Here is a 12,818-nt window from a genome sequence, read left to right on the forward strand (position 1 = left end):
TTAGCCATATGATCTTGTCACATATCAATAGAAGAATAACCTTGAAAATTTATTGTATAATATAAATCCCTTAGAAAACTGGGACTTAAAATTAGGGCCATTAGTGTACAAGCAGCAGAACTACTGGCAAGAGGAATTTGTTTCTTACCAGAGTGTTGTGTCTCTCTATATACATCAATAGTCAGTTAACAGAAAACGTGCCAGGAGATGGATCTCAAGAATATTTAGTATTGTTTAGGGGCCAGGTAGTAGGACCAAAAAAAGTTCATTCTTGTTGGACACTGCAAACGGCTTCCTTTTGTGGAAGCACTATACATTAGCTTTGAACAGTACTCACCAGTTCTTCTATAAGGCCTGACCCTTAGGGAGGGGGAGATGCATTCCTGTCATGTCATATGGTGGGAACAGCAGCACGTATGCTTGGCCATATGTGTAGGGAGCAAAGGGGAAAGCAAGGAAATCCACTGCTAGGCAGGAGAGGTTTTTTGCCACCTGGATTTACCAAGAGAACATTTTGAGAATATTTTACTGGTTTGCAGAAATGAACTTTGGAAACAAAGTATAAATGGTCATAGGTTAATAACCTCCTCCTTCTCTGGATCCCTGAGCTGGTCTGTACCAGATATTTGGGGAGGAAAAGACTTAGCGCTGGTTTGGAGATTGAGCTATTTGAATAAAAGAGAGTTGAAAATCGAAAATTAAGGCCAACCAAATTAAAAGGAGCTAACCCTTTCCTATAGATCGGGAGAAATATCCAGATGGCGCAATGCAGAGTGTAGACCATTATCACAATTATACATAAGAACTGGTCAAAACTGCTTCAAGGTTTTTATCTTGAGACACAATTTGTTTAAGGAGAATTTAAATAAAAATTCATCCCCAGTGAAACAGGGGTGCTGAAACAATTTTTCTAGTGGGGGTGCTGAGAGCCATTGAACCAAACTGTAAATCCTGTATATAATGGAGAAACCACTTCAAGCCATAGTGTAGTGCAGCACCCTCTAGTTCTAGCACCTATGCAAGGCCTCTGCTTTCCTGTCTCCGGAGTGCTGCGGTTCTCGCGGTGGCCAGTAGAGGCTGTCGTAGATCACATCAATTCGAAGCGACCGGGGGAAGCAGATGGTCCTACAACATCTTTCTCTGGATAGGTCGGAAAATCCCAGCATCCTCCAAATCGCACTGAATCCTCTTGAGCACAAATGTAGCATCCGTCCTTAACACGTCTGTACTTACCACAAAAACTACTTTCAGATACAAGGGCTCAGTGGGAGATCTCTGAGCTTTCCCTCTGAATTAAAGCTCCCTGAGGATCATCGCCCAAGCAACTCTTTGGTGGGGATGGAAGGGAAGAATTCGGGGCACATTGCTAGAGAGCTATTGATAGATTGTTCAGAAGGAAATTATAACCGGGCAACAGTGAATGAGTCCTGTGGTCGGCTTCAGCGTTCTTTTCGACTGCGATGACAAGTTTCGCAGGGATCCATGTAAGATTGTTGGGGAGTCTCAGATCTGATCAGTGTAATTAATGCTTTAGCTAGAATCGTTCTTTGAAACAAAGCAAAGAGTTCAGTGTGATGGCAAATCAGCAGGTAACAGCTCTGAAGGTGGATCACAATATGTAAACGACAGGTGCTTGAAGGAACATTGGCAGGTCTAATTTGGCCTCCGTTTTAGTTTGTGTAAAAAAAAATCAAATTCTGCAACCACCAGATCAATAGAAATATTCCTATTACCGGATTACAAAATGTCAATGGAAAGAGATTTTTTTTTAAAACGATCAAACATTCCCGTTTCTGAGGAGAGCGCTTGCACCCAACCATTGCAGCAACCAGCTAGTGCACGGCAGCTGGGGAGCGAAATGACCTCAACACGTAAATAATACTGAAAAGTGACATCTGACTGAAAATAAAAAGTAGTTCGCGTTGTCCCAGCTGAGTAAAGTGCGAAGCGGAAACTGTGCAGCATCCAGTGACAACAGACATCGGATCGTTTTCATTCTTTCCGTTTTAAATAGGCTAAGATGTTATTGGTAATACAAGGAAGGCACTTTCTGTTAATGCAGACCTCAGCATCCGTGCAAGAAATGCAGAACGTATTGTCTAGTTTTTAAACTTAATCATATTTGAAGTTAAATACTTTCGATAACTGAAGAGAAGAAAATATATTTTTAAATTATAAAATCAAAACCTGCTCACATTATAACCAATGGGACTATCTGCCGAAGCAAGGCGAATAAGTTTAGCCACTGAGTCTTGGGAAAAAAACAGTCAAACAGACAAGGTCTCTTTTTCCCCTCCCCCACTGCCCTCCATATTCACAAGCTTAATTAAAATCAACGGAGACCTGTGACCAAAAAATAGACACTCAAATAAATTATTTTGGTCCTGCGCCTGCTCTCTTTCATTCACCCACTTCTTAAAGCAAATATATACCTACTGGCAACTTTCTCCCTTGGTTTTCATCCTAAACTTAACTGCTGAAACATAATCCATTTGGGAGCTTTATCCCAGCGGGCCTGGGAGGTTTTGTACACCAGAGTTTAATCCACAGCGGCTCTAAAATGTTTAGTGGCCTAGCAAATATAATTAACATTACTATGGGGGGGCTCTTCTCCACTCTCTGCTCAAGCTATATACCACTCCAGACTAGGGGTTGCAGGATGGCTCCCCAGAACTGCCGGCATTTGAAATGATTAACGAGGAAATAGCTTAGGATGGCAGTTGTAGGATTGGGGGAAACACTGATTTTTTTTCTGAGATGAGTTCCTAAATATAGGGTTTTTTTAAATAAAATCCTTCACAAATGCAACAGCCCCCTCCCCTAGGGTAATAATCCCCCTCGGATCCTAATGTGCCAAAGCTGCCCATAAAGAACTGATGTGTCCAGACTGCAAGGGGGCTTCCACTCAGCCCCTGATTCTGGGCTGGCATTTCTCCCTTCCCCCTCATCGCGTGAAGTTCTTCCCCCTTCAGCAAAGTGCGTTTTAGGTAAAGGGCATGTCAGTGTCTCCTGGGGACAATCCATAACGGCACAGCAATGCGGCACCAGCACCCTGGCCAAATCTGTCCTAAAATAGAGGAGGCTCTCGCCTATAAATGCTGCCCTCTGCATAAAATAATGGTCCCTTCCAGCGGTCTCTGGGCAAATGACATAGCAGGAGAGGAGTCCGAGCCCTGGGTTTTGGGGCAGAGGATGGGCACTGACTGACAGGATACGCGTGCTGAGGCCAAGGTGGGGAGCCCAGGGAATCCTGTAACAAACACTGAGAGCGCGGTGCAAGATGAGCCTGCAGGGTGGGGCCAAAGGGGACCCTCCATTTGGCCAGAGCAGCTCTTGGAAAGCCACAGGTTATCTTCGGAGCCTGCACCCGAGAGGCACTGTAGAGTCCAGGCTCAAAAAGGCTCATTTTCCTACGCAGCCTCAGCTCTGGCGACGATGAAGTGAAGGTTCCCCTTTCATTTCCTCCGAACTCAACACCCGGGGAAATTTGGACTCATTCACTTCCGCCCGCCAGACTTTCTCAGGGCTCACTGAAGTAACCAGTGGAGTGAGACTTTACGACAGAGGGAAAGATGTAGATTTTCCCGCTGATTCCTAACGACAGTTCCTCCCATCGGGGCAATAGATTTCAAGGGAGTATTTACAAGGTGTGTTTGTGGGAAATAACCTTTACTTACACGGACACCCATTTTCATCTTACCTCTCAGGAGTAGCTGACTGTTCAAGTGTTCTAGCGGTGTTCAGTTATACTGTTTAAACCGCTCTATTACGGATTCTTTTTTTCCCTGCTGTCCATATTTAATTTGCTCAGACATCTGGGCTGTGGGAGGGTTATTCAATGAGCAGGCAATATAGTAATAGGAAGTCGCCTCTAAAGACTGGGTCTGAATTTTACCTTTATTATTAACTCTTTTAAATTAAGCAAAGCTCGTTTAATGTCACTAAATTATTAGCGTGAAAGGTAACAACACTGCACTGTAATAATGATCCTTGTCTAGAAAGCAGAACATTCCATTACACTGCACAGCGCGCTATGTTGGCGGTGGTTTCATATTTCCACCACTCTGTATGTTCTAAGAGTAATTATTTTGATTCTTCTTATCCAATGTTACCTATGAGGGCAAAACGAGCTAATTCACTGTTCTACTCGCTCAGGCATTGACTCGGGGCTATCCCATCAAAGTTAATCACGTCTAAGCAATGAATCTCGCTCAAACTGAAAAACGTCAAGCGCCTTTCCTCCCAAAGGCAAAGGAAACTTCCCAGAAGGTGTGCACGTGAGACACTGACATCTATCATTCATGCACAGGTCGGGAAATTGGCTAAGGTGTGTCTGTTGCTTTGTAAATCAAAGGGTAAATTGTACCGACCTTACACAGCCGGCAATGTTGTGGAGCCTACACAACTGGGACTTAAGGAGGCGCCTTTGACTTTTTCAAGTTATGATTTCAAAACCCGTTGTGGAGACACAAGCACCCTGTCTGGAAATTCTTCCACACCCTTTTGTTGTAAGTGTGGTACTCGTTTGAGCCGGATCCACCAAAGCATTTGAGCACGTGCTTAATGTTAAGCACGCGAGGAGTCCCATGGAAACTTGAGTGCTTTGCTGAATCGGCTCCTTAGTTTTCGCTGCGTCTACGTTGGCTCCGCTTGCACGTGAAAAACACCTGCAGAGCGATACATTTTCGTTTTAAATGTTAAAAAAGCGAGAGACACCCTTCTTGATTTGACATTAAACAACGTTAAATCAGTTAAACCAGACGCCGAAACGCGCAGAAATCTTTCCCCTTTCCACACAGAGAAATGTATGGACATTCTGCTTTTTTCCAGCCCCTGGATTGACTCTGCCTAGACTAGCTCATCTGGTTCCCATCTGGAAGGCATGCTAGCACGTGTTTAAAAAGACACTGTTAAATTTGGAGAGCCCTGAGCTGCTCCTTGAGTTCCCAGCCCCCGCAATCCAGTTGATGAGGAAAGACGCTGTGGTTTTGGTGGCACCGTTTGCATTGGGATTGGCACCATTTGATTGACAAAGTCTCCCATTATTCCACATCTTGAGTGTTATCAAACGGATTGTGTGGGGTCACAAGCTATTGAAGAACCGTCCGTGTAGCCGCAGAGAAGAGAATAAAGCATTCTGCAAACACAGGATGCAGACGGTGGCATTCTCATGAATATGCTTCCAACAGGCGAAATGCATTTCATCTTTCTTCTTCCTCCTCCTCCTTAGCATTTCCTTTTAACTCAAGCGCTTTAGTAGACCGCATCACCAGGTAAAAGAACACACCGCTGCCAGGCAGTGAGGTAGGATCAAACCAGGGAGTTCGGAAAGGCTGGATTTCAATTGCTCTGAAGGCAGCTCTCTCAAAACTAAGATCGGAAAGGCCCTTTAAAAACAAAAAAACAAACTTTCCTGATAGTTGCACAGGAGACTGAACTACCCTTCTGTAATTAACGTGGGTGGCTCAGTGATAGCATTCCACTAGATTACAGATCCAGACTAACACGGCTACCCCTCTGATACATTCCACTAGGATAACTCATTTTGCTAAAAAGTGTATGAAAGTCATATGATTTGCAATAAACAATCCGTGTGTGTGTGTGTGTGTGTAAGCTAAATGACAATGACAAAAAGCGAGTTTTACCTTCATACATATCAGAGACGCAGGACACATAACATTCACATCAACTTTCCTTTCCATGATCCAGCACAAAGCCACCTCCGCACTGATCGGGTTAATCTAATTGAGGAATATTTGGAGGCCATTCGTTCAAACAGGAGGACAAATAAGAATGATGAACCAGAAAAGTTTTGAAAAAGGAATAATTTCAACACATTAAAACGGCACACCCGCACCAAGATCCACTACTGTGTATGCGTAGAATTACCGTCAGATAGGAAGCTCGCGCTATATTAAACGGGCAATTAGACATTACTCGGAAAGATACAGGTTCCAGTGATATTTCGTAGGAAAGGCAAAATACGATGATTTTTAGACGTCTCATATGCATAGCTAATATCCTGAATAGAAAACATCCCTTTTCCTTACCACTAACAATAACTTTTTGCAATAATTAAATTGGGATTAATAATTGAGTGGTTTTGGAATTAGGTAAAATGTGATGTAAACTCCTTTCAAAAATATATTATTCTTGCCTGCATATGCTGCAGAATTAGTATTTTTCCATATACTTTTATGTCCTGTTCCTTTGCTAACGTAATAAAATACGGAGGAGATTTACGTGGAAAATCCGGAAAAAAAGCTTCGAATTTTTAACTGAATATTCTCATCAAGGAGAGCATTGAAATAAATATGTAAAAAAATGACAGATTAATGCAATTATCCCTTGCCAAAGCCAACGAAGGAAATGTTCTACGTAATTAGAGAGACCAACTAAAGACGTGAAAAAGAAAACAGGACGTCTCCAAATCAGACGCATTTCTAACCAAAAATTGTCCTTCCCAGGTTAAGATGTGCTACAGGCGACACAACAGACTCACAACAAACCCTCTTTTCGGTACTAAGGCTGGAGATAACCTGGTGCCTAAAGAGGCAGTTGAACTGATGCAGAGGAACTGAGGGCCTGACTGAAAAAAAAGTTCCACCGATTATATTTGTGTGGAAAAGCTCACCTCTTGCAGAGCTCTAAAGTATAATCAAGGCGCAGGCTTATACTTGAAGGGTGTTAATTCACATACGGGAACCTACTTTCTCCTAAACCGTTTCTTGCCTACTGAATGAGAGCCTCCCAATTGAAGTAAAATGATCCTTATGTCTAATATCAAGCACAGTCACAAAGCGACTGGCCATTTATGCTGCCACTTTAGACAAAGATATTTAGTTATTCCCGGGTAGCAAGTGCACTTTTGCATATTTAAGCAGGAACAAGTAGAGTACAAACATATTTACAAGTGCAATTATTAAATAGTCATTTGATGCTTTAAAGTCACTAGGTTAACTGCACCTTCGCTGCAATTTTCTTAATATTCAGATAATCCCTTTATTAAATTAGTTCCCAATCCTTTGGGCCAGTGTGTTAAAATTCATGGAAGGTTTTTGTTGTATTCAGGAGAGACAATGAAATGTGTGATTTGTAGTTACTGTAAAAGTTGGAAGATTCCTTCAAAGTCTTGGCAATAATTTGAGTCACATTAACTATTCGAGACATATATATGTATTAATATGAATGCACTCTACATTTACTTAAAACTAGAATGGGCAAAATACAGTATCACACATTTCAAGGAACCAAACCTTCATTGGCAGGATGATGGACCAGATGACCAAATAGGTCTTTTCCAACCCTAACTTCCTTGATTCATAAATAACCTTAGAAACCATCTTTAGCTGTGCCATAGGAAGCCTCTGACACTGCTCCTACTAGAAAATGTCAAATGACATTTTGTTTGAAGATATTTTTCAACAATCTGTCACCTATCATTACTTTACATATTTGCAAGCAAGCTTCCATCTCTCTTCAAAGTAAAAAGTAGGTAAAACGATCTGATGATTTAATGTACAGGAACCAGACGCTGATTGTGGCGTTGCATTTGAAGACTTATTATAATATATGCTATAGAGAAACCTGCTCTGCAAGGTTGTTAAAATGCAGGTGCTGTTCACTAGTCAGCCTTTATACCTGACAATCTTTTGGGCATCTCTAGGACCCTTGGTATTGTGCAATGCCCAGTGTTGGAATCGGTGCCTCAGATATGAACGTTAGATTCTCAAACTATTCTAGGAGAGATTTCTCCCTTCAATGTTTCTTTAAAGTCTAACTTAGTGGGGAAGGAGGGAGTGAGGGAGGAAGCGAGGGGAAATAAATCCCTTTGTTCCATAATGTTAAACTCTATCTAGCCATCCCTCACAAAGGCTGAGGCTATAATGTTAGGAGTCGGAATAGAATTGTAAGTAATTTCTCTTTAACTCAGCAAATTTGTCTTTACAAATGCCATGAAATTCCCCACCCATAATGCTGCCACCCCAGAAGAATAAAATAAAATTACTTGTGCTCGCGGGGTCTTTAAAAAAAAGACATTAAAAATCCTGACAAGTAAAACTTAAAGGTGTTTACCTTGTCATCAGCATGTAAGCTAATTATCTTGGGCAAGATGTAGGCTTCTATTGTCTTGTTGCTTTAGTGCCTATGCCCCGCCTCTGGTGGCAGCCTAAAACCTGGCGTCTGGCTAAAACAAACGAAAGGCAGCCCTGAGCCTCCACTCAATCCAATTAAGGCGGACTTCGTCCACTCGGTTACGTGTACATCCAACAAGATCGGCGTTAAGGCAACACCAGAATATTTGGCAAAAAAGATTTGCCTCCCCTTCCCCCTTTTTTTTTCAGCCGCCGAATCATGTCGATGAGCCCAAAGCATACGACTCCTTTCTCAGTGTCTGACATCTTGAGTCCCTTGGAGGAAAGCTACAAGAAAGTGGGCATGGAGGGTAGCAACTTGGGGGCTCCCTTGGCAGCCTACAGGCAGTCTCAGGTTTCTCAGCCAGCAATGCAGCAGCACCCCATGGGCCACAACGGGACAGTGACTGCTGCCTACCATATGACAGCGGCAGGCGTCCCCCAACTCTCCCATACCACTATGGGGGGCTACTGCAACGGCAACCTAGGCAACATGGGCGAGCTTCCACCTTACCAGGAGACCATGAGGAACAGTGCTTCAGCCACAGGATGGTACGGGGCCAACCCGGACCCCCGCTTCTCTACAAGTAAGTGAGCCCCGTAACCAGCGGGGGAAACTTTACGCACAGCTCGGGAGAACCCATGTACAGTGCGGGTTTGGGAGCGGGGGGGGGGCGGAAAACTAGGGGGGAAAGTGGCTTGAAGTCGAAACCAGGTCAGCCCAAAGAGCTGGATCGCGGCAGGGCTGTCTAGCATTGATACGATCGGTATTTTATTTTTTCGGCTTCCTAGGCTCCTGTCCTGTTTTAGCTCTTTCTCGATAGCCCCTGTCTCTCGCTTTCCATTTCACCCCCGGCTCGGGGGTTGCTTCACTGAGAGGGAAGGTGGTGTCCGGCCCCAGTGAGCCAGCGCTCCCTTGCCGAAGGAGAACCGACGGGGGAAATGCCCCAGGATAGGAGCGATTTCACTGTAGGCGAGGAAACACTTGGGTGGCTGGGTCCTTGGGGGGGGTCTCTTCCCAAGCCTCCTGCAATAAACAACCGTGCAGATAAGGGCGACAGAGACCGGAGACGCGGAAAACATTGTCATTAGGGCAAGGGACTCGTTTAAATACATTCAAACACCTCCCAACCTAAATTCCGAATAATTCGCAACTAAATCGACCCCTCAAGCTACTTATTGACCTATCGCGTCTCAGCCCCCCACATGCCTGCTTAACACAGAAGGTGGTGGAAGGGGGAACTCGCGAGTATTCGTTTAATAAGGCTATACGGAGCGAGATGTTTTCTTCTTACGGAGAGTGGTTCGAAAGGGGTGTGAGACCCGTTTGAAGGTGGAAACTTCTTGTATGTTCCTAGCACTGCTTTTGTTTCGTTCTCTTTCGCTATGGTCCGGCTCTCGGATAGCCCGTGTTTGTACATACTCAGTTATTGGTGAAGGTTTGCTCCGTATGACCCCCTAAGTGTTTGGAATAGCACAGAGACAGGTTGGGGGTGGGGAGAAGCGTAAATCGCTATCAAACTGTTTCCCTGCTAGTAACACAGCGTGCAGCGGTATACAGCCCTGCCTGGCTCGGTGGTGGGCCAGTACCAATGCAACCGGCTTAGGTGGGGTTCGAATAGATTTGGACTGGGAAGGTGATTAATCGGGGAAAGGATCTTGGCTTTGGAGTCAATATTCGAAAAGCGTTTCTCCCCCAGGCAGTCCCGTGCCGCTAACCGTGTTGCTTAAAATGTGTGATCTTCTTGATTTTAGTATCCCGCTTTATGGGGCCGTCTTCTGGAATGAACATGGGCGGCATGGGGAGCTTGAGCTCGCTGGGAGACGTTAGCAAGAGCATGGCACCTCTCCAGAGCACTCCGCGGAGGAAACGCAGGGTCCTTTTCTCCCAGGCCCAGGTTTACGAGCTGGAGAGACGTTTCAAGCAGCAGAAATACCTCTCGGCTCCGGAGAGAGAGCATTTAGCCAGCATGATACATCTCACTCCGACTCAGGTCAAAATCTGGTTTCAGAACCACCGCTACAAGATGAAACGCCAGGCCAAAGACAAAGCTGCGCAGCAGCAGATGCAGCAGGACAACAGCTCTTGCCAACAGCAGCAGTCTCCCAGAAGAGTGGCGGTGCCCGTGCTTGTAAAGGATGGCAAGCCCTGTCAAGCCGGCTCCAACACACCGGCGGCAGCTCTCCAGACCCATCAGCAGCAGGCAGCTGCAGCAATCACAGTGGCTACCAATGGCAACAGCCTGGGACAGCATCAGAGCCACCAGCCGAACAGTGCGGGGCAGTCTCCAGACCTAGGACAGCACTCAGCCAGCCCTTCGTCTCTCCAGAGCCAGGTCTCCAGTTTGTCTCACTTAAACTCTTCGAGTTCTGACTATGGCACTGCCATGTCTTGCTCTACCTTGCTCTACGGTAGGACCTGGTGAAAGGATTTTTTTTTTTTGGTAAAGAAAGCTCAGAGGCGCCCAGTCACACAAATCTCTGCCCTGTTCAAACTATTTTTTTTTATTTTTATTTTTTAACGAGCGGTTCTTTGAGGAACCCCTAACACAGAGAGACAGAGAGTGACTTTTAGGTTGTTAAATGGGTATTTAATAAAAATAAATAAATCATGGAGCAGTTGCAGAACAGAGCCCATGAGTGGTCATGGTCTGAAGGCTTGGATTTCAAATGTACACTTTGCCAGCGAATAGACCTTGCATGTAAATATAGAGATTTTCGGAGGGGAGGGGGGTGGGCGTTTCCCCCCCAAAAAACCATTCGTGTCACCCAGACAAAAGGAAAGGCCCCCTTTCCTTTCTACTCCCCCAGCCCAGCCGCCGGGGCCCGCGGATGGAGAGATTGATTCGTCACAGCTTGGCATTTTTTTCTTCCCTTACTTTCGATGTGAACCTGTAGCTGTATAATACTGTCAAAAGTTGGGCTAACCCCATAGTTTTTAGTAACCTGTATATTTTGTTGTAAAAAAAATACAATCAACCAAATCAAACCAAAACACACACCCGACCTTTTTTATGGACATTGGACGATCCGTGTAAATCCTTTGGCAGTTTGTTATTTCCGCACGTCTCCTCTTTCTGTTGTAAACTTATGTAGATATTTGGCTTAAATATAGTTCCTAAGAAGCTTCTAATAAATTATACACATTCCAAATATTCTTTTTATTATTAATTATTATTATTTCCTTTGGCTTTCCCCCGTAGATCTCTCTCCCCACCCCCGAAAACAATTGGGGATGCTCATAAATACTGACGCTAACAGCAAAAAGGCCCAAATCTTGCGCCCGTTGAAGTCAATGGGGAAGTTCGGCCCATTGGTGTCAATGGGAAGCAGGATCAGGCCCATGGTCTGGAGAAGTGATAAGCAAATATACGTGATAACTATATTCCTGTTTTATCTAGTGAAGGAATCGAGTCCGAATTGATCAGCTAGATATCAGGCTAGGGAGCCCACAGCACATGGCTTGTTATTCATAGAGAAAGGAAAATATTCCAGAAGCAGTCAATGCAATTCCAAAAGGCATTTAAGAGAAGTTAAATGTCTGAGGTTATTAGAAACAAACTAACGAGTCGCCCACTGACAGGCTAGCAAATGCAACCGTTTTAAAGCGTGTCCACTTTTAATAACTTGTACAAAGATCATTTCTACCAGGTTTTATGTACTTGTATTTTAAGGAAAGTACAGTCACCTTATTTATAATCAAAATAAAATGGTAGTTTATGGTGTCCGGCGTGTAGTTTGAATTAACTTTTTTTTATAAAACTGTATTTCATTTTATACGCACACAGGCGCAAACGCATCACTTCAGTTTGTCCTGCAGCTTTCCTCTTTACAAACCAGGCAGGGGAACTACTTTGCTTGGGGGCGCGTTTCGTTTTAACGCAGATTGCTTTTGCTTCGGTGCCTGGAGTAGGCTGTAAAGACACAGGTGAAGGGGAGGGGACGTATGTTTGTAGCTGAGAAACAGACGTGCATGTGTTAGTGATGTAAACACTATAGGGATTCAAGAGAGGTATGTGTTAACTTCGGTGTAAATAGACAAAGTAGATATTGTGAAATAGCTTTTAACTGGACAATCAGCAAATATATTAAATTCACAAGCCTTTTGGCCCATTATCCCTTTTGTGAGTGTAACTGAAAATACAAAGTGCCCAGTGTTAATCTATCCCATCAAGGACCTCAGACCCTAATTTCCTCCAAATCGCCGCCTTAGTTGTAATTTTCCCTCCGATTTTTAAATTAAAACGCGGAAATAAGTCTCATAATTCAAAGATTTCTGAAATGCTGAAGAATCACGAGCCAGTGCCTGTTATTTGAAACGGAGCGAGAAAGGAGTTAGCCAGGAGTGGAAACAAGCAAACAAATCTACAGTTTTTGTAGCAGCGCCGGAGGGCTCTTATCATCTTCGATACCCTTGTGTTACTGAGAGCTTGGATAAGAAAAAGGAAACAGAGTAAAAAGATTATCGGATCCTTCTGTTAAACTGGAGGACATCACGTGTGTCAGCGGGAATTTCAAGCCCCTCGATTTTTATAGTATTCCGTAGGTTGATAGAGGAAGATTATCAAATGGGCTAGAACATATTTTAACGTTACTTTTTTTTCTCTATTAAGAATATTAATTTCAAATGTGCAAGTACACGTCAAAACTAGCATCCAGAGAGCCTAAACTAAGTGCTCGGTG

At 44.0% G+C, this 12,818-nt stretch overlaps 1 protein-coding gene across 1 annotated transcript; it reads left to right on the forward strand.

Annotated features, from left to right (window-relative positions):
* Positions 1 to 8,352: 8,352 nt before the first annotated feature.
* Positions 8,353 to 10,561, forward strand: NKX2-1 (NK2 homeobox 1). Its single transcript, XM_045016635.1, has 2 exons — positions 8,353 to 8,722; positions 9,891 to 10,561. The coding sequence occupies exons 1-2, from the start codon at positions 8,356 to 8,358 to the stop codon at positions 10,559 to 10,561; spliced, it is 1,038 nt and encodes a 345-aa protein (XP_044872570.1). The 5' UTR covers positions 8,353 to 8,355.
* The last annotated feature ends 2,257 nt before the right edge of the window (positions 10,562 to 12,818 follow it).

This window comes from Mauremys mutica, chromosome 4, assembly GCF_020497125.1.
Source record: "Mauremys mutica isolate MM-2020 ecotype Southern chromosome 4, ASM2049712v1, whole genome shotgun sequence".
NCBI classification, from domain to species: domain Eukaryota; kingdom Metazoa; phylum Chordata; order Testudines; family Geoemydidae; genus Mauremys; species Mauremys mutica.

What these genes read in the sequence shown, in the direction of transcription:
- NKX2-1 (XM_045016635.1), top strand. Translation starts at nt 8,356, where the DNA reads ATGTCGATGAGCCCAAAGCATACGACTCCTTTCTCAGTGTCTGACATC. An exon ending in GGACCCCCGCTTCTCTACAA is followed by an intron (nt 8,723 to 9,890) that starts GTAAGTGAGCCC and finishes TCTTGATTTTAG; the next exon opens with TATCCCGCTTTATGGGGCCG.